Below are 25593 nucleotides of genomic sequence, written 5' to 3' on the forward strand. Positions count from 1 at the left end.
TTTTTTTGAGGCCCCTTCTTTTTTGGAGGCCCTGGGCTGTGGGCCTGCTTGCACAGGCCCAGGACCGGCCCTGGTGCCGTGAGGACAATGGAATTGCACGGATTCTTGGAATGTCTATATTATTGAAGACTGATTGCAACAAGGGTACATTCTAACGTGTGCCATAAAAATGCAACAACTCAGAGACAAGAGACACAGGAGGATTTATTGGCTTCCTAGTTTGTATCATGTAAGTTGGACTAGATGGCACCCAAATGTTGAGACTAAATATTAATGTGTAAACCAGTACCCACTTTCCACAAACCCCCTTTATCAATAACCCTCTGGGCTCCATATATACTCCTCCAAAAATAACTAGCATTTGATGACAGCCTTGCCTCATGAATTGAACAATTTGGAAAATACCTGGCTTTCAGAATCCTTGCAGCAAGGCTATGAGGTCTAGTGACAAAGCACCACCGTTGTTTTGCTAGTAGTGCTTTGTTAAAAGTCGTTGTCATGCGAAAGTCAAGACCACCATAAGCCTTAGGTTGTGCCAGTGGCGGACCTTCAACCAAAATATTAGAGGGGCCAACATAAATTATAAAAATTACAAATACTTTTTAGCAACAAAAAAAATTTCATAGAGAGTAGGAGTAATATATTAATAAAGTATTTTATATACTAAAATCAAAATTACATAAAAGTACAACTGAACATAACTAAATTGCATAATCCACTAATCCAAAATAGCATAAAAAAGCCCAAGATAAGTTGCACACTTGACCGCTACCAAATTCACCAATCCAAAATAGTCTAGTAGTAAAATCTGAGCCACTGTGTCATAACTCATAAGAGACCTGCATATCCAAAATTTGAGGTTATAATTCGTAACTTATACATGCAATTTGCATTTATACCATACATTAAGAAAAAGCATACCTCAAAATTAATATAGAAGAAAATGATTAGAAATTACCTTTAATTAAAGTGCGGCCCTGCGTTCTTTCATTGACTTGAAAGCATCCATAATAGAATCAGAACTAAAAATTGATGCAATCTCCCTTTCAATATATACTACCATGCTATCAGCAAGAAAGTCACCTCCCATCTTGTTTCTTAACCTAGTCTTGATTATTTTCATTGCTGAAAAAGATCTTTCAGTGGTAGCTGTAGAAACTGGAAGAGTCATGATAAGGCGAAGCAATCTATCAATCAAGTAGAAAACTTCAGACTTTTGTGTGGTTGCCAAACAAGCACACAATTCTTGAATAGTTGATAAATTCTCCAAATCTGAATCTAGATGAGCATCAACAATGAAATGTTGAAGTTGAAATCGTAAATTAATCTTCTCTTGCTCACTAAAATCATTGGGATAATATTTGTCTACAAGAGTGCAAATCTTATCAATGTTCCAAGCTTTATAAGCATTCTTAGGAATCAAAGCAGAACTTAGAGTTAACAACTTCATTGCTTGATCACTAAACCTACTATTCAACTCTTGTAATTGCTTGTCAATTGCAACCAAAAATATCTCTACTCTAAAATAATGTCCTATTGTGATGTGATCTTTTTGGTGACGAGCACGTCCATGTCTTGCTACATAAGGAGTATTCAATTGAGGAATCTCAATGTCATGTTTTTCACAAAAAGATTTCACTTCTTGTAATAACATATCCCAACCATCTTCTCTGAAGTTTTGAATGAGTGCTTTTGTGGAACACACTAAATGCATAGCATTAACTATATCTCGAGATTGTTGTTGTAAAGCTTTACAAAGAACATCAGTTATCCCCATAATCTCTTTCATCAAATGCAAGATGAATATAAACTCAAATGAGGTCAAGCTACTATGAGCACTATCAGCATCACCACGTTGAGAATACGTTGATCCATCAACAATAATTTTTTCAAGAACAGAACAAGTTGCACCATAAATTTTTATCAAACTACAAATAGAAGAGAAATGTGAACTCCAAAGAGTATCACAAGCTCGTTTCAAAGTACCAACTTGATTTGCCCCTTTACCAGTTTCAAGCTCATCAAACTCTAACAAATGAGCAATTTCATCTATCACAGCAGCTTGCAACTCATCATGGCGCTTACTAGAAGAGCAAACAATATTGACAATGAATGTCAATTTTAAAAAAAATTGATGAATTGGAATAGCTTCTCTTGATGCAGCAACCAAGGGAAGTTGTAATCGATGAGCAAAACAATGCACATAATATGCATAAGGACAATCATTCAAAAATAATGCTTGAAGACCATTCCATTCTCCTCTCATATTACTAGCACCATCATAACCTTGACCACGAATGTTGGTAACATTAAGATTATGCAGAGAAAGTATAGCACATAATTCTTCCTTAAGAGTTAATGATGTAGTGTCTTTCACATGCACAATATAAAAAAACCTCTCTTGTATGAAACCATTTCTATCAACAAATCTCAAAACAAGCGCCATTTGTTCCTTTTTTGATTCATCACAAGCTTCATCAACAATTATGCAAAATTTGGAATCCCCAATTTCCTCACGGATATGGTTTTTCACTTTACTAGCAAGAATATGCAAGATCTCCTTTTGAATTTTTGGAGAAGTATATTTGGAACTATATGGAGCATTTTCCAACACAACTTTTGCAACTTCATCATTGTATGATGCTAAGAGTTTTATCATTTGAATAAAATTACCTTGATTTGATGATTCACTAGTTTCATCATGGCCTCTAAAAGCACAAGCTTGAAGTGTTAAATAACAAACTGTATCAATTGAAGTCTTGAGGCGCAAACGATTCTGCATAATTTGATTTGAACTTTGCACATGAAAAACATTTCTGATATGCCTATCTTGATTCAACAAGTCTTGACAAGCTTTCAATGCATTATTGTGTGGTGAGCAAAGATCATCCCCAATGTGTTTGAGAAAGGCACATTTCTTTCCATTTTTGACTTTCCTCCAACATCTAAAACCTTTAGCAATGTAAACATCTGATCCAGGACGCCTACTTGGCCTTTTGCTAAAAAGATAACAAGGTAAGCAATATGCTCCAATTGCATCTGGTATGGACCCCATTTTAGATAAGCCCTTCGTATTTCATCTACTTGATTTGGTGGGTATTGCCAAATTTGAGGACGCTTTCCTGGATCACGTTCTAATGAATTTTCAAATTCATTATCTGACACTCTAGGAACTTTGGAAAGTTACTTCTCACTTTCTTCATTTCTTTGCTGCTCAAGACATTTTTCAGGTTCAGATGATGTGGAAGTTATATTTGTATCGACTTCCTCACAACTCTTCCTCTTATAAAAAGAATCAATTCTTCTATTCTTAATCATTACTTCCTTTTGAGATAAATTTATCACCTGAATATCACACAATAATTTATAAGCATTTAAACAATTATGGAAGTTGGAAATGTGAGCAATTTAACCAAAAGAAATAAGGAACTAGATCAAAAGCACCACCCAAAAAATATATCACCTAGCACTCTATTGTTTCATGTAAAGAGCAATACACAAAAAAATTATAAGATTAAGATAGTATATGCTGCTAGCTACAAATAACAATCTCAACAGTAGAGTGATGTACACTATTGGAGCATTCTGTTTCGTTAAAAACAAAATAAAGCACATTTTCAAGAAGCACCAAACGACAAACCCAAACCTTTTCTGTTTCATTTGAAAACAATAGTTTTACTACTTACTAGAAGCACCACACTCCACACAAACCACTAAAATATTAGTATTAGACTTGGAAAATCAAGTCTCGAAAAGAATAATGAACCATTTCAAGCATAACTTGCCCCTAATAATACCATACCAGTGCACCACTTCAGTTTTCAAAGTTTGCTTGTAGTCTAATAATATTCAAAAAATTAATAGAAGTCTAAAAAATAATACCAGTGCAGTGCACCACCAACCGTTTAGCTTTGGACTTGAAGATTGAAGTTGGATAAAGAAACTGATTACTTGCAGCAGCTAGAGGAACAAGAACGTCTCTCACAAAGGGAGAAAGATGAGGGTTTGAGTTTGAGGTTTCTAAAGGGAAAAAGGTAAAGTTAAAAGTAATATTTTTTAATTGTATTAGATAAGCTTATTGAACAAGTTTCTTGTACTTGCTTACTTATGTCACACTCTTATGTCACTTTTTGTACTAACTTTATTATATATACCAGTTTCATATTATATATTATATTCTATGTATATGAAAAAAAAATTTGAAAAAGTCTTTGGGGAGCCAAGGCTCCCCTATGTCAACCAATAGTTTCGCCACTACTTGTGCCATTCCATCCCAACTCATCCAGTGTAGTGGTCTATGATCAACATTACCACCCTAAAAGAAGCGATTGATCATACCCTCAATTTTCCTGCATATTCCTTTGGGTAATTAAAAACAACTCATCACATAGGAGGGAATTTCTTGGACCACAGACTTAATTAGAGTTTCCCTACCTGCTCTTGATAGAGATTTCTCTTTCCATCCTTTAAACTTCTTCCAAACCCAGTCTTTAACAAAATTAAACACCTAAGTCTTTGATCTACTAATGATGGTGGGAAGGCCAAGATATTTATCAAAACTCTCTATTGCCTTCATTCAATAGCTGCGTAAGCTCATCAATTCTGGTTGGAGGCACATTTCGGCTGAAGAGAAGTTGTGATTTGTGCATTTGTTTAAGCTTTTATTTAGAAAAATTAGGGCCTGGGTGGTTGTTAGTTTTGTGTTTTGAAAATTTTTAAAATCTAAAACTGGTTTTGGTTTTCAAATTTTATAGTTTCCAATATTTTTAAAACTGTTATAAACCGTGAAATAGAAATGTGAGAAACATATGAGACTCATTCCCACCTCACCACGACAGTTTTCAACTCAACTGCCCTTCACATTGCCACATGTGGGATGCCCATAAACCCATCAACCCCATAGATAAATAAGTAAAGCAACTCCTCAACTATGGAACTGTTGAACCAATGATGAAGTAGGGCCAGATTCTTCTATTAACAGTCATAGTCACCACCGTACACCTACATATCTATCCAATCTACCCTTGCAAGTTGCATCTCTCCCCTGTTAGGTCGTCACAGATTTTCAAAAAAGTTTCAGATCCAAAATGTATAATTCAAATTAGAGAAATGACTGTCAAAAAAAAAAATTTAGAGAAATGAATGGTTTCAAAAAAAAAAAAGGAGTGGAGAAAGGAAACAACGAGCAAGCATCTATGAAATTGAAAATATTGGATCTGATTTTGAGATGCTTGAAAAAGATGGATGAAGCTAAGGAATGTTTTAAAACTTGAAACCAAAAATAGAAACGTATTTTTGTGGTTTTGTGAATTAGCATAAAACCGTTTCAAAAATGGGTTAAAACTCACTTGAAGGCTCTGTTTGGATACTGAAATCTCCAAACCATGATTTACTTTTCAAAAACGTGATTTTGGTGTGATGCTGAAGTGTTTGGATTAGCGTTGGAAAAAACGCACAAACGTGATTTGGGGCCAAAACCAGGGTTTGTGGAGAAGCTCAAAATTGGAGCGTTGGCAGAAACCAGCGTTTGTGATTGTACCGTTAGAGAAGAGTTTGGGCCAAAACCAGGATTTGTTTCATTTCGTCCAAACAATATTCATCTTTTCACAATCACGTTTGTTATAAATCATCCAAATATAAATCACGTTTATTCTAACACAATTTATACTAAAATCACGTTGCTAGAAATCACGTTAATTCAAACACCAGTTTCTAACGTCAATCCAAACTAGCACAAAAACCATTTCATCCGAACGCGTTTTGTTTTGAAAATGAATTTTGAAAACTAAAATACAAAAACCACAACCACCCCGAACATGCCTTTAGTTTTTTCGTTTGAAACAAACACAATCTCAATTATTTTATCAGGATTATATATGTAATTAAAATAATGGTTATGTTCTAATGTCTTAGAGTTACCAAACACAACACACATAATATTCCTGCTTTGTTCCATCTTGTTCTGTCATATATGTTCCGTTCCGTGTTCTATCATATAGGGTACAAAAGAATTTTGTCGTTGGAGCTAAACGCTTAAAAGATCTTTGTTGTCTTGAAGGTCTATTTCCCCCACTCTATTCCTTTCAAATAAATTTCGGTTGCTATCAAAATTATGGCTTGGTTGATGATGTATCTTGTTCTAATGTGGTACTAGTCATTTTTACCAGTGCGATGCACGGGGGTATTACTTTTGTGTGTTTTTTTAGCAATTTTTATTAACTATTTAATTTTAAATTTTCTTTTAACCAAATGTTTGTTTTTATTTTTTTGAGTTGCTAATATTTTTATCTTTTGTACTTATTGTTTTAAATGCTAGATTAGTATTATTTGTATATCTATTGAATAGTTTATAACATGGAGGTGATATAACATGTATGCGATAAGAACATGTTTTTTTTTTTGCAATTGACATTATTTAATTGAGAATGAAAATGAAAGCATAATTTCTTCATATGACATTGCGAAATGCTTTTTTGTAAACTACATTTGAAATACTATGAGAATTGTTGTCATCACTATCGCATATGAAGATTTTTAATCCTTTACGATGCGTGACTCTTGAGAATGCTACATATAACTAACCGTGTGAGAACACCAGTTTTGGCAAATATAACCCCACTCTTTTCAAAGACTATCCTTGACTTTTGTTTATTGTCATGGCAAAAGAGAGCGCTATAGGAAATTGCCTCCTTTGAAATTTGAAAGGAATTACCCTATCTGATGGGGTTAATGTTAATCTTGGTATGGACACTCTTTTTCTAGCACTTGTTCCTGATATAACCTCTCCTTCCAAAACATATGTCCCCATTTGAGTAATAATTAGACGTGTACCATTGCACAATCTAGCTGATTGGTCGATGTTTCTTAAAAGCATCACTGAAGCTCCTGTTTTTTAGCCTTAATAGATGATTAGGCAAACCCGAAGAGTTTATTGTGTTTAAAAACTTCGGTGTGTGGATATCACCTAGGCTATCGTAATTGCTATCTAATGAACATGTGTTATCAACACTCAAAAAGTTTTCTCTTCTCTAGACAACAATGACATCATGTATTCATTCAAACTATCCACAATCTCATTTGTAGGGGCTAAAATAGCACGATGCAGGAAAAATTTGAGATCTTTGTAGTTTTGAAGGAAAGACGGATAAGTAGACTTGACAATAAAAATCATTGGTGTAAGAAATGTATCATGTGATGCATTAAATTAATTGATTATTAAATAAAGTGATGTATTGTTTCATATGTGAGTGAAAAGAACACTTGAATAAAGAGATATGACTTTATGTATGAAAGAATGTAACTCTTGGAAGAGAGTCTATATATATATATATATATATATATATATAGTGCTTGATGGGAGCATAATACTAATGATGAAGGACTTAAACCATTGTCCCTATCTCTGCCCATAATAGATTGTCTCTATAGTTACCATCACAAATGATAGAGCATAGAAGGACCGGGAAAGAGATAGAAGAATTTCTCCATTGCTGAAGAACATAGACTGAAAGACATTCTACAAGAAGATCAAATGGGATCAATCACATTTATGAATAGAGGTTAGTACCCCACAACCATTCTTATTATGTGAAGATTATGAATTCTTAAGATCCTTCTTCTACATGCTTTAGTATAATTAAGTTTTCAATTGGATCACCCGAATGTGGGATCAAAAAATCCTGAAGGATATCGAGGATTGTTTCATCTCTTATATGCTTACCCGCATTTCCATCTCCTATGCTTAATATCCACTTTGAAATTTTTTTTAGCTCTTCAAGCTCTGCAGCTGATCTTCCAATTTGTAGCCTCATATTTTTTGTTAATGTAAGTATCTGCTCATTATTCCAAAAATAAGAACCATTGTTATAGTTGACGATATTGGTTAATTTTTTTTTTGGTTTGTAAGTGGTTGACTAATTTCAAAGCTAACATTTTTGGAAGAAATGATATTGTAGCTGACAATGATCCCAAAGATAAGAAACATTGATAGTGGCATGGATAGTATCTTGCCTTCTACCTTTAGGCATAACTGGTAAAATCTGCCTAAAATATCCACATAATACAACAACTTTTCCTACAAAAGGTTTGTTGTCTGAATCAGTGTTTTTTTTCTTCTGGTTTTTGCTGCTCTGTGGAGTCCCTGGTGGTAATCTAGTGGTGGTGGGAAGAATTTGTGTTGGGAATTACCAAAGCCACAATTGCAGATTGTGAAGTGAACGCATAGAATTGGGATGAGAATTGATAAAGTCACATTAGCAGGGTATGAAGGCTGAGACAACAGAGCTAATAAGGTACCCCAAAAGGCTAGAATGTAAAACCCAAGCTAGTTGCTCCTTCGTCTTGTCCATCTTAGATTGATCCAGAAATCCACAGAAATAATCATGAATTGGTTGTTGTAAAATAGATGATGAACATGTGCACCCTCAAATGTGCGAGCATTTACATGGAGATTGATGTTGGATCGAGTGGCTACTAGGGATAATTTACGAAGAAGGAAAATAATAGGCAGCGAGGTGGAAGCAGGATGCCCGTTTTGTCAGCAGGCAGATGAAACAAGTGTGCATTTATTTCTTTTTTGCCCAGTTACCTCACGAATTTGGTATGATTATTATGCTTGGAGAGGGGTCCAGTCAGTGTTTCCTGCTTCTGTGAAGGACCACTTTCTACAATTTCCGTTGATTGGGAGGACCAAGAAACAACAAGCAGGAGAATGAGCTATTTGGATGGCACTTGTTTGGACTGTCTGGATGTTGCGGAACAGAGTCATCTTTCAAGGAGCAGCGTTGGATTTGGAGAATGTTATGGATTTGGTCCAAACCAAGTCGTGGCAGTGGGTAAAAACGAAGGTGGATGGGTTTAGTTATTCTTATTTTGAGTGGAAGTCTAATCCAGGAGCGTGCTTGGAATTGCTGTGATCATGATGAGAAGCTTTAATCTTAATGGAATTGGATTCATGGTTGAAGGGGTGGGACCGTGGGAGTGTGTGTGCGCTGCTTATGTCCAAGTGATTGGGTTGGTGCAGGGTCTGATGCAAGTGTAATTTTCTTATTTGGGGCTGCATGATATGTATAAAGTTGGGAATCGTTGGTGGGAGTTCATTGACTTGGAAAATATTGTACTCTTTTTCCTTTCTAGGGTTTTTCCCAAGGGGGTTTTCCCTAGTAAGGTTTTAACGAGGCATGTTTTCCTTGTCTTTCCTCCAAGGATGAGATTTAGCTTTTTTCTAGATTTGTTCAGCTTTGGCTATTTCTTTAGCTTTATTAATTTTTTTTTTTTACTCTTGTATTGGGTTGAAGTAACCCTTTGGTCTGATAGGGGCGAACCAGTTGTATTATTATTGGGCTAACCAGCATTTGTACTCAATGGGCCGGGTCACCCATGGTCCATCCGGGCCAAAAACCCATGATATAAATAAAGGCACCACCCAAGCGGTAGGGGGACCTGACATTTGACGCATTTTTCATAGTTTACTCTTTACTTTGTTTGCTCTCGTTTTGCTTAGCCCGGACAAAGATTCCATACCGGAACATTGGCGCCCACCGTGGGGCCGAAGGAAACTCATCCTTGGCTTCATTCCCGGAAACGATGGTTACACGATCTGGGGCGAACGGAGAGAGGAATCACAATCCTCCTGATGGTGTTTCTTCTGACGTTCTGCAACGGATCATGGATGATCTTAATGATCTCCGGCAACACAATCAACAACTTCAGAATCAACTTACTGATCTCAATCAAACACACGGGCTACGCGAGGGCGATCGACGAATGGCAGAGACGGTAGTAGATTTCCAACCTTTCACAGAGGAAATCGCCAACACTACCGTCCCAGACAATTTGAAGACGCTCGTCTTGGATTCATACTATGGGGATACTGATCCCAAGGATCATCTGGTGTACTTCAACACGAAGATGGTCATTGTGGGGGCATCAGATGCACTCAAGTGCAAGATGCTTCCATCAACTTTCAAGAAATCGGCTATGATTTGGTTCACCACTTTACCATCGCGCTCAATTGTGAATTTCACGGAGTTGTCTGCAAAGTTTTTGTCCCAGTTTTCAACCAGCCGCGCCCAGAAGGTTACTCCGGCGACATTGTTTAATGTTCGTCAGGGCCCCAATGAAACGTTACAGTCATATATGGGGCGATTCAATCAATTGTCTGTTCACTTGGAAGACAAAATGCCGGAAATTTGCATTGCAGCGTTTGAGTTAGGGCTGAGGCCTGGAAGTCTGAACATTAATTTAAGCAGGAAGCAGGTTGAGACGATGGCACAATTGCGTGTTCGAGTTCAAGGTTTCATCAGGGAGGAGCAAAGTGATCAGGTCAAGAAGAACCGCCCAAACACGGCGTACGCAGGGCAGCAACAGCAGTTTGAGGCGAAGAAGGGAGCGGTTACTGATCAGCGTTCAAGAGGTTCGGCTGAACGTGGGGACAAAGGACACAACTACAGAAACCGCTATGATAACCGCTCTCAGTTTAAATATCGTGCACAACCGTATGGGAATCGTGGATACGGGCATTCGATGACGTGGACTCGCAATCAAAATGATCGTGCAATGCCTTTGACGGTTAATTTGACTGAGGCTTTGCACACGTGTTTGGAGGCGAATGTAATCCGTTTCCCCCGGCAACCAAAACAACCAACAGGCAATAACGTGGATAAGAGAAAGTGGTGTGAATATCATAGGATTTCAGGACATGACACTGACGATTGCTTTACTTTGCGCAAGGAGATTGAAAAGTTAATAAAGGCTGGACACATGTCACACTTAGCTGGGCGAAACAATTCAGATGAGGCGGAGACTTCAACAAAGCGTGATGACAAGGGAAAGGAAATTGATAATGAAGAGCAGAATAAGCAGACCGAAGGAAAAGCGAAGGGGCGAATCCATTCGATCTTTGGTGGATTTCGTGGTGGCGGAACAACTAATTCAGCTCGTAAGAGGTATGTTCATTCCATTAATGCTGTGTATTCTAACGATTGGGGAAGTTGGGCAACCAACCAACCCGACATAACTTTTACTGTGCGAGATTTTGAGGGAGTCCAGCCTCATGAAGACGACCCAATTGTGGTGATGCTGAGGATAGCTGATTACGAAATTGAGAGGGTACTTCTGGATCAAGGAAGCTCGGCGGACCTGATATATGGTGATGCCTTTGAGAAATTGGGGCTAACCGAATCTGACCTGTTGCCTTATGATGGCTCTTTGGTGGGCTTCTCTGGAGAGAAAGTATTTGTTCGAGGTTATGTAGAGTTGAAGACTGTCTTTGGAGAAGGGAAGAATGCGGAAACATTTGCTATCAAGTTTTTGGTAGTAAAGTGTACTTCGCCTTACAATGTACTCATCGGAAGGCCTTCATTGAACAGATTGGGGGCGATCATTTCCACTCGACATTTAACAGCCAAGTACCCGTTGAGCAAAGGAGGAGTTGGAATTTTAAAGGCTGATCAAGTGGTTGCCAGGAAGTGTTATTCAGAAAGCTTTAAACAGTATGGACATATGGGAAAGAAGGCAGTGAAAGAAGGACACAGAGTTTATGAGGTGAATGTTGATCAGGCTGACATAGTTTTGGATCCTCGTGACGGATTCGTGGAACACAAGATGACATCAGAGGAAGCAACTAAGGCGATTCAAATTGGTGAGCGCAGCCTGAAAGTTGGTGTCAATTTAACTTCAAGTCAGGAGGACAAGTTGACCAAGATATTAGCTGAGAATATGGATTTATTCGCATGGAGTGCAAAGGACCTTCCGGGAATCGATCCGGAATTTATATGTCACAAATTGGCTTTAAATCCCGGGGCGAAACCTGTCGTTCAGTTCAAGCGAAAGATGGGCGAAGAAAAGTCAGTAGCAGTTAAGGTGGAAACCAATAAATTACTAGAAGCTGGATTCATCAGGGAAGTCAAGTATCCAACATGGCTGGCGAATGTTGTGATGGTAAAGAAGGCAAATGACAAGTGGCGGATGTGCACAGATTATACTGATTTGAACAAACATTGTCCCAAGGATTCATATCCTCTACCAAATATTGATAAGCTTGTGGATAGGGCGTCAGGATTTGGAATGCTTAGTCTCATGGATGCATATTCAGGCTATCATCAGATAAGAATGTATCAGCCAGATGAAGAAAAGACAGTTTTCATGACTAATCAGGCGAATTATTGTTACCAAACTATGCCATTTGGGCTGAAGAATGCAGGTGCAACATACCAGAGGTTGATGGATAAAGTGTTTGATAAGCAAGTGGGGCGTAACATGGAGATTTATGTGGATGACATGGTAGTGAAGTCAGATGAAATGAAAGCACATTGTTTTGATTTGAAAGAGGCTTTTGGCAAATTAAGGAAGCATAATATGAGGCTAAATCCGGAAAAATGTTCATTTGGGATTCAGAGTGGAAAATTCCTGGGTTTTATGATTACAAAGAGAGGAATCGATGCGAATCCTGATAAGTGCAAGGCAATATTGAACATGCAAAGTCCAACTTCAGTCAAGGATGTGCAGAAACTAACAGGGAGGATAACAGCTTTGTCCAGATTTCTTCCATGTTCCGGGGAAAAATCGGCACCATTCTTTCAATGTCTCAGGAAGAACAAAGCTTTTCAGTGGACTGAAGATTGTGAGAAGGCGTTCAAAAGCTTAAAGGATCATTTGTCCAGCCCGCCAATATTGGCTAAGCCAATTCCAGGTATTTCACTGTCCATGTTTATTGCTATATCTGACAATGCAGTTAGTACAGTTTTGTTGCAAGAAAATAAAGATGATTTGAGGATCATCTATTTTGTGAGCCACGCCCTTCAAGGAGCTGAGGTTAGATATCAAAAAATTGAAAAGGCTGCTCTAGCTTTAATTATCTCCGCCAGGAAGTTAAGACCTTATTTTCAAGGCTTTCCAATAGTGGTGAAGACTGATTTGCCACTTCGCCAAGTTTTACAAAAACCTGATTTAGCTGGAAGGATGGTCTCCTGGGCTGTTGAATTGTCAGAATTTGGGATCACCTTTGAAAGGAAGGGTCTAGTTAAAGCACAGGTATTGGTGGATTTCGTAAATGAAATGTCTTCTGGCGAGCAAATAAGTGACATTGGCGAGTGGAGCCTGTCTGTAGATGGTTCATCTAATATCAAGGGAAGCGGAGCTGGAATAATTCTGGAGGGACCAGGGGGCGTGACTGTGGAACAATCACTCAAGTTTGATTTCAAAGCAAGTAACAATCAAGCAGAATACGAAGCGATAATTGCTGGTTTGAAGCTGGCGATTGAAATGGGTGTCAAGAGCATAATGATTAAAACCGATTCTCAGATTGTTTCCAGGCAAATTCAAGGCGAATACCAGGCAAAAGACGTTCAACTGGCAAAGTATTTATTGAAGGCTCAAGGGTTGATAAAGCAGATAGGCAAGGTGCAAGTCAATTATGTTCCAAGGGAGGAAAATACAAGGGCGGATATTCTGTCCAAGTTAGCAAGCACTAAAAAACCAGGAAACAATAAGTCTGTCATCCAGGAAGTTTTGAATAGCCCAAGTATCGAAGAGGATGAAGCAATGATGGTGTTGACTGTAGCAGATTCAGATTGGATAGGGCGTATCAAGATTTGTTTGGAAGCAGAGGGTCCTGATTTGCTGAAATTTTCTAAGGACCAGGTTCGTGAAGCAAGCCACTATACGCTGTTGGGAGATCAGTTATATAGAAGGGGGATTGGAGTCCCTTTGTTGAGGTGTGTGAATAAAGATGAAGCAGAAAGAATCATGTTTGAAGTGCATGAAGGTGTTTGTGCAAGTCATGTTGGAGGCAGATCTTTGGCGGCGAAGGTACTCAGAGCTGGATTCTATTGGCCAACGTTGAGGGGAGACTGCATGGACTATGTGAAAAAGTGTGAAAAATGCCAGATATACGCAGACTTACATCGTGCGCCACCTGAAACTCTCAGCTCAATGAGTTCTTCATGGCCGTTTGCAATGTGGGGAGTGAACATATTGGGACCATTTACTCCAGCAGGTTCTCAGATTAGATTCGTTTTGGTTGCGATAGATTACTTTACTAAATGGATAGAGGCGGAATCAATGGCAAAGATTACAGCGGAAAAAGTGAAGAAGTTCTATTGGAGAAAATTGATCTGCAGGTTTGGCGTACCAGCTACTATCGTCTCTGATAATGGAACACAGTTCACTAGCAGAACAGTGAAGAATTTTTGTGCGGAAATGGGAATAGAAATGCGCTTCGCCTCAGTGGAGCATTGTTGGTCAATCTGCAAGTGCACAGAATCTACCCGGTTTTAATTTATCGAACCACAGGGAATTGGAATGCGAATTCGGTTTAAGAATCAAGTTCAAGGTTGGAAAGCAAATAAAATTCAGTTTTAATGATTGGTTGTTTCTTGAGTTTGTAAAAAGACAAGTGATCAAGTAATAAAGCGATTGAAATTCAGAGATGAGATTGCCTTGGGTTCTTGCTCAAAAAATTCAGTTTTAGCAAACCTTCCTATTCAATTAATCCTGAGTCTCTCCTTGATGTTGTAGCCTAGATAGTCATCTATCGATGCCTCGTAAAGAAAACTCTTTCTAATCAAAAGATAGATTCAATTCCTTGACAACCTAAACATTTGCTAGAAGCACTAAGCATACAAATCAGGCCAACAAACCCCAACCCTTCCTCTATTCCTAGCAGCAAGTATAGAAGGAGTAATCTCACAACAAGTCCCAATTCTATAACAAACTATCGTTATGATTATAGAAAAGTAAGAAGCTAGCATGCATTCAAGCTTGAAAGATAAAGCATAGAAGTGAGATTCAAGGGTTTACTCAGAACATCATGAATAGAAAAGGATTGATAGCTAAAACATTCAAAGTCTTACAAAGAACCCAAAGCAAAATGGGTTTTAGCCAAGCATGGCTATAGAATCCATACAAGAAAAGAAGGATAAAACCTGGAACATGGACTTGGAGAATGCTTCTCCTCAAGCTCCAGAGCCTAACCCTACTTCTAACTTATTTAGGAATGTATATAAATGACAAAAGTTACACAAGAAATGGCAAAAAGCCTATTTAAAGGCTAACAGGTCGAGTCTGGGCGCTCAGGCGCCAATTCAGAGCGCCTGAGCGCCAATTGTACTTAAAAAACATGCTCTCTGGACCAATTGGCGCCTAGGCGCCCATCCCCCAGCGCCTAGGCGCTTGAGCTCGCTTGAAAAGGGCTTTTTGGCTTCTGAAACTCCTATTTTCAATCCTCTTTAAGTTTTCCATCAATTCCATGCTTATTGGCCTTCTTCCTTCTTCAGTTCCTGATCTGAAACTTAACCAACAAGCCAAGGAAAATTCTAGAAGCTCAAAGAGCTTATTAGCACATGAGATCCTTCAATTAACACAATAAAACCATGCAAGTCCTAAACTTTACTCAAAATGCAAGAAAACTCCCTATAAAACTACTAAATTACCAAAGCCAAATAAAGACTAAAGAAAATATAAAAATGCATGAGAATGCATGAAACACTACATGAGACTCAACAAAAAAGACTCAAAACACACAAAGAAATGACCCTAAAAACACTACTAAAATAGGGTCATCACACCACTATACTCAACGACAGCTCGTCCTCGAGCGTAAAAAACACTCGCTTGCCCTCAAGCGCAAGAAATGCTCCCAAACAAGTGCTCTCACAAGGAATACCTCACAAAAACAGGGGGACAAAGTAATCACAGCTAGTTCCAAGAGAAAGACCCAACAACCTACTTCATGCATCTTTTGAAAAGAGAAGAGTGTAGAGTCCATTCATGAGAAACATATAGAACTAAGAATCCTAGGATGAGATGTTCATTTAGTGCACTGAGCGCACAAACAAGTTCATAGGTCCTGAATGTCATTCACTCCATAGCAACAAAGATTAAGCATGCAAACATTCAAAGAGACTTCCAAAAGGGTTGAAACATTGGCTAGGTAAACCATGATGGTGGTTGGTCCCTAAGGGAAAATTAGGCTTTCAAGCACATTGAGTGTGGTCCTCTTCGAATAACCCCGGAGCTTACAACACACTTCTTTTACAAGTCTCTTGCACCCAACTTTTCAAACTTTTTTTCCTTTTTTCCAACTCCAACTCTTGGTTAGGAGTTCTTTTTCTTTCTTTTTTTTACTGTTTTTTTTTCCTTTTTGGGGCAAGGGTCTATTTCTCATTTTTCCAGCTCCAAACAACACAACAAGGACCATCACTCCCCAATATTCCAACCAAACATCCGTCCCAAAAACTTGGCTACAACAAATTCTCCAATAAGGCTCAAATGGGACAACTAAAGACAATGTTCAAACAATGAATTCGGAATCTCAAGAAATCCTACAAGTCTCAAGAATAAAGCACGAATCACTAAGCATGCTACGAGCGAAATCAACGCAGAACCAAGAATTGCAAGTGAGTCAGGATCCTCCAGGGACATTTTATGGTGAAGGGTCAAAGATAGACCCTTAATGGACTCACCTCGACTCCTTTCTCAAGAAACATTCGGAAGACCGAAGTCTCCTCCACTCTTCCCCAACATGCAATCACTCATCCCCAAAAACAACAACAAGTATTCACAAAAGCATTTTCGAAAACAGCACTAGTACGAGAGCATAACTACGGGCAAAAACATGCGAGTATAGGGATGTAAAGACCCAAAAACGACTCTAACAAAACAATGCATGAATAAAAGAAAAATAAAAGCTACAAAAGAAAAATATGCAAAAATACATGAGGTAAACTAAGGGAAATAGTCGACCTCCTTTACAAGTTACCATGGAGGCCTTAGACACACCTCCTACTCCAAAATCCATGCTCTCATTCCCTGCAAAATGCAACAAACCAACAAGCGAAATAAAACAAGACTTGGGTTGTCTCCCAAGAAGCCCTAAGTTATAGTCCTAGGTGGACTCTCCTTCCTTTGGTGTTAGGAAGGAAATTCCTTACCATCAATCTTCTTACCACATGAGCAAGGTAGGAACCTTGCACAAAACTTTTGGAAAAACTCCTCCCAATAGAGGGTATCATCTAAACCATCATACCAAATCCTTGCTCCCCCTTTCAAGGAGTGAGGGAAGAGCTTAATCATGAGCTCATCACTAGTCACACCTTCCATCTTTACAAGGTGACTAGCTTGAGTGAATCGGACCGTGTGGGCTTGGAAATTCTCATCTTTAGACCCCCCATACTCGTTTTCACTAACAAGCTTGATGAGAGCTTTATTAAGCTCAACATCTTTTTCACTTACCTTGGGGGTCTCCTTTGAAGACCTGGACAAGCTTTTGATCATATCACAAACAAAACCATCATTAATGTTAGTTTGCAAATTAGGATTGAAAACCGAAAATCTTACCTTGTCCTCACCAACTCTGAGAATGAGCTGACCCTTATCAACATCAATTTTAGCCCTACCAGTGGCTAAGAAAGGTCGGCCTAGAATGAGAGGAATCTTTGCATCCTCCTCCATGTCTAGCACCACAAAATCAACTGGGAACACATACTTATCAACCTTAACCATCACATCTTCAATGATCCCATAAGGTGTTTTTAGGGATCGGTCCGCCATTTGTAAGAAAAGCATGGTCGGGGTGACCTCTCCTAAGTTCAGCCTTCTAAACATGCTAAGCGGCATCAAGTTGATGCTCGCTCCCAAATCACACAAGGCTTCAACAACAGTTAACCCCTCAATCTCCACTGGGATAGTAAAACTCCCGGGATCCCTTCTCTTCTTAGGCATTTTCCTTTGCAAAATGGCACTACACTCCTCGGTCATCATAATAGTTTCATCAACCTCACTCAACTTCCTTCTCTTATTTAAAATGTCCTTCATGAACTTAGCATAGATAGGCATTTGCTCCAAGGCTTCAGAAAAAGGAATATTGATGTGGAGTTTCTTAAAAACTTCCAAAAACTTAGAAAACTGTTTATCCAGATTTTTCTTGACCAAAGCCTTGGGGAATGGAATCTTACTAAGTTCAGGAGAAGGAGTGCTCACAACTCTAGCTTTCACATGTTCACTCACTCTCTTCTCCGTAGCACCCTCATATTCTTCCTGTACTTTCTCATTTTTCTCTCCCTCATCTTGTTTTTTTGACTCGTGTAACACTCTCCCACTCCTAGTGGTAACAACAGCAAAATTCTCTTGTTTAGACAAAATTAAAGAATCGGGAGAAAACTTACCTTGAGGTATCTCGGCCATTTGCTTGGCTAGCTGGCCAAGTTGGTTCTCCAAGTTCTTGATAGCCGCCTCTTGGTTCTTATGGTTGTTGTTCATGCGGTTGATGCAACTCTCCAATAGCTCCTCTAAACTCCTCTTGCAATTCACCTTTCCAACAACTTGTGTTTGGACAAGAGGTTCATGATTTAAGGATGGAGCTATAGCTTTGGCTTCATTGCTCTCAGCATTGACAGTACACAAGTTACTAACATGAGGTCCACCACAAGACTTGCACTCCACACAAGTCATTCTTGCACCAATAGCCTTGGTCTCCTTAATATGCATTCGAATCTCCGCCACTTGTTCGGTGAGTTGCTTGTTGGAGGCCAAGAGCTTGTCATAAGCTTCCACTTCAAACTTACTCCTTCGGGTTTGGCGATCATTTTCAGAGTTCATGGCTCTCGCTGCCATCTTTTCTATTAAGTCATATCCCGCTTGTGGGGGAAGAGCATCGAACTCCCCATTTGAAGCCGCATCTAGGCCAAACCTCCAAGAGTATTGTAGACCATCATAAAATGTTGCAACCAATTCAGCTTGGGTAAGATTGTGTTGAGGGCATTTCCTCAAGAGCTTCTTGAAGCGCTCCCAAGCTTCATAGAGATTTTCTTCAGTGGGTTGCACAAAATTCATGATGTCTTTTTTCAATTTCCTCAAAAGGGCTCTTGGGAAAAACCTTGTTGTGAACTTTTCCGCTAAGTCTTCCCAAGTAGTGATACTCCCTTGAGGTTGTGAATTCAGCCATTCCTCCGCTGCATCCTTCAAAGAAAATGGAAACAAGCTCAACCGAATTGCATCCGTCGGAACATTGTTTACACGGTAAGTGTTGCAATTTCGGATGAACCTCTCCATGTGAGCATGTGGATCTTCCAAAGTACCTCCACCATATTGGTTTTGGCTCACCAAGTTGATGAATGCCGGTCTCAACTTAAAGTTTCTCACTCCCTCGGGAAAGACAATGCTCCCGGGATAGTCATAACTCATGGTAGCCGAAGTGAGTTCCCGAAGAGACCGGTTGGCATTCTCAACTTCTTGTTCACATAATCGGAGGGTGATCCCCTCTTGGATTCTTGCCTCGATATGGGCTTGCATCTCCTCCTCCGTCATATGGCCACCCATGACGGTGTCTCTCTCGAGAGCAACCTGAAAGTGTGACACTCAAACAAAGAAAGATTAGTAGCACCAATTCTAGACAAAGATAAAAACAAAACAAAAAAAAAAATAAAACCAAAAACTAAAAACTTAAACCAAAAACCACAAACAATTCCCCGGCAACGGCGCCAAAAACTTGTTGGTCAATCTGCAAGTGCACAGAATCTACCCGGTTTTAATTTATCGAACCACAGGGAATTGGAATGCGAATTCGGTTTAAGAATCAAGTTCAAGGTTGGAAAGCAAATAAAATTCAGTTTTAATGATTGGTTGTTTCTTGAGTTTGTAAAAAGACAAGTGATCAAGTAATAAAGCGATTGAAATTCAGAGATGAGATTGCCTTGGGTTCTTGCTCAACAAATTCAGTTTTAGCAAACCTTCCTATTCAATTAATCCTGAGTCTCTCCTTGATGTTCTAGCCTAGATAGTCATCTATCGATGCCTCGTAAAGAAAACTCTTTCTAATCAAAAGATAGATTCAATTCCTTGACAACCTAAACATTTTCTAGAAGCACTAAGCATACAAATCAGGCCAACAAACCCCAACCCTTCCTCTATCCTAGCAGCAAGTATAGAAGGAGTAATCTCACAACAAGTCCCAATTCTATAACAAACTATCGTTATGATTATAGAAAAGTAAGAAGCTAGCATGCATTCAAGCTTGAAAGATAAAGCATAGAAGTGAGATTCAAGGGTTTACTCAGAACATCATGAATAGAAAAGGATTGATAGCTAAAACATTCAAAGTCTTACAAAGAACCCAAAGCAAAATGGGTTTTAGCCAAGCATGGCTATAGAATCCATACAAGAAAAGAAGGATAAAACCTGGAACATGGACTTGGAGAATGCTTCTCCTCAAGCTCCAGAGCCTAACCCTACTTCTAACTTATTTAGGAATGTATATAAATGACAAAAGTTACACAAGAAATGGCAAAAAGCCTATTTAAAGGCTAACAGGTCGAGTCTGGGCGCTCAGGCGCCAATTCAGAGCGCCTGAGCGCCAATTGCACTTAAAAAACATGCTCTCTGGACCAATTGGCGCCTAGGCGCCCATCCCCCAGCGCCTAGGCGCTTGAGCTCGCTTGAAAAGGGCTTTTTGGCTTCTGAAACTCCTATTTTCAATCCTCTTTAAGTTTTCCATCAATTCCATGCTTATTGGCCTTCTTCCTTCTTCAGTTCCTGATCTGAAACTTAACCAACAAGCCAAGGAAAATTCTAGAAGCTCAAAGAGCTTATTAGCACATGAGATCCTTCAATTAACACAATAAAACCATGCAAGTCCTAAACTTTACTCAAAATGCAAGAAAACTCCCTATAAAACTACTAAATTACCAAAGCCAAATAAAGACTAAAGAAAATATAAAAATGCATGAGAATGCATGAAACACTACATGAGACTCAACAAAAAGACTCAAAACACACAAAGAAATGACCCTAAAAATACTACTAAAATAGGGTCATCAAGCATCCTCAGACAAATGGTCAGGTGGAGTCAGCAAATAAGGTCATTCTCAATGGAGTTAAGAAGCGTTTGGGTGAAGCTAAAGGCTTGTGGGCTGAGGAATTGATTACAGTAATTTGGGCTTACAATACTACTCCTCAATCCACTACTGGCGAATCACCTTTCAAGTTAACTTATGGGATAAATGCTATGATTCCAGTGGAACTACAAGATGTAACTTTCAGGGTGGCGACTTACAGTGAAGATCAGAATGATATGAACAGATTAGTTGATCTCAATTTGGCAGAGGAAGTGCAAGAAAAGGTTCGCCTGAGGCAGGCATTTGTAAAGCAGAGGTCTGAGCGGCGATACAATTCAAGAGTTGTTCCGAGGCAAATGAATGTTGGAGATTTGGTGCTGCGTCGAAAGGCTAAAGGTCCTGATGATTCAAAGCTTTCGCCGAATTGGGAAAGACCTTACAGGATTCTCAGAGAGCTTGGTCAAGGGGCTTATCATTTGGAGGAGTTATCTGGGCGAAGGATTCCAAGGGCATGGAATGCACAACACCTCCGTTATTATTACAGCTGATTCGCCATTTGTGTTCAGTACTGTTTATGTGTTGTTTCAGTTTGTGTTGTTGTGTTCTGTTCGTGGTTGTGTTTGTTTCGTCACCGTGTTTGTTTCAGTGTGTTGTTTAAAGACTCTGTCATGTGTAAGACTTAGTGGGATGCACTCTTTTCTCTACCCCAGGCGGGAGAGTTTTTAACGAGGCATCACACATTAATGAATAACAGGTATGCACTCTTTTCTCTACCCCAGGCGGGAGAGTTTTTAACGAGGCATAACCTTTAAAAATGTTCATGTGTGCAACATTTTTAATTCTTTGTTTTCTTGATTGGAAACAAATCAACTTAGGTCTATCAATTGGGCGACGCCAGACAATTGAGAAAGAGTAAGACTCTTAAAACTAGAGCATTTGACCACGAATTCATTAGCACAGCCTTAAGTTGGATTAAGCTTGTCCAAATTAAGCACAAGTCTCCACGCAAGCAAAATGATTGAATCAAAATGGAAATTTTCGATTCAACACTTAACTAAGTTCAAATGAAAAATTTTGACTAAGTTATATTTACAAAGGCCTTATGATTCCAATAGAAGTTGATTATTTGGAATTTCTCTAGAAATTCCATAAATTTGCTTAGGCAATTTCTCACTATACATGAATAATGTAAAGGGCGAAGTAAATCAAACGATTTACTGCCTTATGGAGAGTTATACAACTTTCCAGTCAACAGTAGATTGAGTAAGAAACTCGAAGTCAAAACAAGTGCAGAAGCAAAGGTTAGTGCGCCATCTTACTGTTGATTTAATATTGATTCTGAAGAGTAAAGTTATATTGATTTAACTTAGAATATTCTACGTTTTCATGTGCTTGTATGTTAGAATGATAATTCTGAAAAGCACAACTACAAAAGTGAATATGGTCATAGAATTTATAGAAAAATCTTAAGTTTGGCACGTTTTGATTTTTAGTGAAACAAGAGTTAGTGGGCACAATGCTCTGTTGGGGCGAGGGTTAAAGTAGAAGTTTGGATTTGTAGTTGATCAAAACGCATCAAGTTAGAAGGTAAAGACAATAAGATAACAAAATCAGGAACATTCTTCATTAATCAGCAAGCGGAGTATGACATAGATGGTTGTGATTTTCAACATAAAACACTAAATGGAAAATACAAGAACATAGTAGAAAAACTTAGAAAAACTTAAATACTAGGACACGGAGATACTAAAATACTTAAAATACTTAAAATTTAATCTAAGCTGTTTCGCCTTCGCCTTCTTTCCTTGGGGGGTTGGTATCTTCATTCTTTTCTTCCCCATTTCCATTATCTTCTTCTTCTTCTTCCTCTTCATCGTTGTCTGGGCTGATCAATTTGCCATCAACAACCCTCGCATAAGGATCGGAACCGGCAAGATTGATAGGTATGGTGGGATTCAGGAAAAGAATTTGTTCTTTAGCCTTAGCAAATCCGGCTTCAAATTGGTCAAGAACAGAATTTTTAAGTTCAGAATTCTCAAAGTGTAACTTTGAGTTTTCATCCTTCAATTCAGCATTAGCGGAAGTCAATTCTGCAATTTCCGCTTGATACTTTTTGATTTCCTCATCCTTGGACTGCGCGGCAGTGTTCATTTCTTCAATCTTCTTCTTTAAATTCACACTTTCAGATGTTAAGTCCAGCACCTTTTTCTCGTTGACCTTGTTAGCATTGTCCAGCAACTTCATGGTGGCCTTCAGTTTAGCAATTTCTTTTTCCTTCTCTTCGAGTTGTTGGGCGGAAGAAATTCCGTCAAATCCAGCAGATTCCAAGTCAATCATCTTGGAAATAGCAGCAATTTCCAAACCTTTGGTTATCAGGGCTTGACAAGCCTCAGTAAGCCCGATCTTCCTGATTTTGTCGCGGTCCGCCTCAAAGACTAAGTTGGTTTCCACGAGTGTATTGAAGTCAATCTGGGAATCCCATAATGATGTGACCTCTTCAGAGGTCAATTCTTCAAAATCCTTGAGCAAATTCTTCCAGGAAGGGGGCGGAGCACTGGAAGATCCGCCTTTATTGCCAGCAGGAGGAGGGTTGTTTTTCTTCACAAATTTTTCCATGGAAGGTTGGCTAGTGCTCTTACCTTTGTTGGACTCAGGAGTGGGAACTTTTCTTTTCTTCTTCTGTGGGCGGTTCGATTCAGTTTCTGAATGACTAGCATCTCCTTCCGTAAGAGTTTTGGACGCGTTTCTTTTTTCCCTCGCCGCTTGTTGTTCACGGCGAAATCGGAGGAGTTCTTCATCGGAAAGGCGCGTCATTCTGTCTGCAATTGAGAGAAGGTGTTAGAACCAATGAAATATATATATTTCTAAATTAAAGTAGAAGGCGATTTTACCTATATAAGCACCCAGATTCTTTTTTAAATAGGCATCCATGAATTCTTTGAGGTTTAGTTCAATGGTGGATAAGAATTGGCAATCCACCAATTCATCAGAGGTCAGAGCGTCTTCAGAGACTTTGTGTATCACCTCATAGTGGTTAGTCCAATAGAAAGGAAATTTTGGGCTCCCGTCATCAAAGTAAAAAACATCCTTACACCTCTCGGTCTCTTTCAATTTAAAAAACTTTCCCTTAAAGTGTTTGTAATGACTGCGATAAAGGGAAAACAAACCCCTTCCCCGGGCGGTAGAAAGTGATAGGTATTCTCCTTTAACGCTTCGCCCACAGGTTTCAAAAAAGTAGAAAAATTTATTCGGAGTGGGCTCTATCCTTAAAGTGATGCAGAGCAATTCAAAGGCCCTAATGTACGCCCAACTATTACAATGGAGTTGTGTGGGCGCAACATTTAGCAAGGTTAGGACGGCACATGTAAAGTCAGAAAGGGGAAGTGTACAATACAAATCAGCAAATATATTCTCAAAGAAATAAGTGTGGTTTTTTCCATTAACATCTTGTTGGCCAAAACAACAGGGTTCATCTGGGTCACAGGGTATAATGTCTAAATATACATCTTGTTTATCAGCCCGAAAGTTGTAATTGGTTATTAAGGTCATTACTGATTTAGGTTTAAGTTTCTGGGTTGTCAAAGTTACAGATTTTTGGGATAAAATTGTAGAATGTTCTTATAAGGTTGAATGCAAGAATTAAATGTAATAGGAGATGTAAAATTCCAGAAAGAATAGGGGAGAGGAGAGTTACCTTAGAGAAGTCTGATCGGAGTAAATTTTGGAACGGAAGCTCTCGAAGGCAAGGCCGGAGTACTCAATGCAAGGAATTAGCAATGTTAGAACTTTGGTATTTGGTGAAGAGAAGAAATGAGTGAGGGTAAAGTGAAAGTAGGAGGATTTATATAGAGAAGAAATGAGGTTGAAAGGGTGAAGTTGAAAGGGTGTGTTAAAGGGTGAGTGGACGCGTGGTTTCACGCGTGCGTTTGAAACGTACGATCTGACGATTGGAGGGAAGTGACGTTTTGGTCTGAAGAGTGTAATCTGCGAAAGTAGGTGACTGTTGGGGAAATTTGAATTGAGAGGACATGTTGGTCCGGCATTGTTAGAAGGTTTGAATTTGAAGGGGTATATTGGTCCGGAAGAAGGAACGTTTGATGAAGAGAGTTTTAATGGCATCTAATGGTGAAACAGAGGATGTGATGTTTAACTTCAGGCCGTGTTGCTTCAGTGCTTTTTCTTCATTTTGATTGGTGAGTTTTAAATATATAGTAAAGAGCAATGATGAGAGAACAAATATTATTGTGTCAGGATTAAATATTTTTGTAAGTTCCGAGGTGCATCTGTTGTGTGTGAATATGGTACAATAGTTAAGGCATGTAATGATGATCTGAAATGCCGCGTGATGCACAGTGTGTATAGGACGAATGAAATGACATGTTGGTCAGGAACACGTGGGAGAGAGGAAAGAAAGGTTAAAATTTGTGATATTATTGATTTTTGCATGCTAATTAGATTAGCCTATTTTGTTGTTTGGGCGAACCATTTATTTGCAGGTGGAACAGAGAAGGAGATTCGCCAATTTAATTGTTTACGTTTATTGCACTGGTTGTTTACAGTCCTTTATACTCTTATTGGAGCCTGCGTGCCCATATCATTTTATCATTGAGTCATTGTGGGCTTACATAAGACACTTTCGCCTTACCTTTAAGTCTCAGTGTTTTGTGGGCTTGTGGTCTGATAGGGGCGAACCAGTTGTATTATTATTGGGCTAACCAGCATTTGTACTCAATGGGTCGGGTCACCCATGGTCCATCCGGGC

General features: G+C 38.9%; 3 protein-coding genes and 1 non-coding gene across 4 annotated transcripts; 2 read left to right on the forward strand and 2 right to left on the reverse strand.

The window, feature by feature from the left end:
• Nucleotides 1–635: 635 nt before the first annotated feature.
• LOC130724460 (uncharacterized) lies at nucleotides 636–3313 on the reverse strand. Its single transcript, XM_057575689.1, has 2 exons — nucleotides 959–3313; nucleotides 636–839 (listed from the first exon to the last, which is right to left on the reverse strand). The coding sequence occupies exon 1, from the start codon at nucleotides 3053–3055 to the stop codon at nucleotides 965–967; it is 2091 nt and encodes a 696-aa protein (XP_057431672.1). The 5' UTR covers nucleotides 3056–3313; the 3' UTR covers nucleotides 636–839; nucleotides 959–964.
• Nucleotides 3314–9585: 6272 nt separating this feature from the next.
• LOC130722963 (uncharacterized) lies at nucleotides 9586–21379 on the forward strand. The gene is made up of 4 exons (XM_057573859.1): nucleotides 9586–10946; nucleotides 10992–12138; nucleotides 12196–14240; nucleotides 20806–21379. Exons 1-4 carry the CDS (start codon nucleotides 9586–9588, stop codon nucleotides 21377–21379), a joined length of 5127 nt encoding a protein of 1708 aa, XP_057429842.1.
• On the forward strand, nucleotides 18743–18849 carry LOC130727213 (small nucleolar RNA R71). The gene has a single exon (XR_009015239.1). It is a non-coding gene; the product is annotated as a small nucleolar RNA R71 (small nucleolar RNA).
• A 1066-nt stretch (nucleotides 21380–22445) lies between the features above and the next one.
• On the reverse strand, nucleotides 22446–24978 carry LOC130724060 (uncharacterized). The gene is made up of 2 exons (XM_057575230.1): nucleotides 24526–24978; nucleotides 22446–23650 (listed from the first exon to the last, which is right to left on the reverse strand). The coding sequence occupies exon 2, from the start codon at nucleotides 23643–23645 to the stop codon at nucleotides 22608–22610; it is 1038 nt and encodes a 345-aa protein (XP_057431213.1). The 5' UTR covers nucleotides 23646–23650; nucleotides 24526–24978; the 3' UTR covers nucleotides 22446–22607.
• Between the last annotated feature and the right edge of the window lie 615 nt (nucleotides 24979–25593).

The sequence above is a fragment of the Lotus japonicus genome, chromosome 6, assembly GCF_012489685.1.
Source record: "Lotus japonicus ecotype B-129 chromosome 6, LjGifu_v1.2".
Classification (NCBI taxonomy): domain Eukaryota; kingdom Viridiplantae; phylum Streptophyta; class Magnoliopsida; order Fabales; family Fabaceae; genus Lotus; species Lotus japonicus.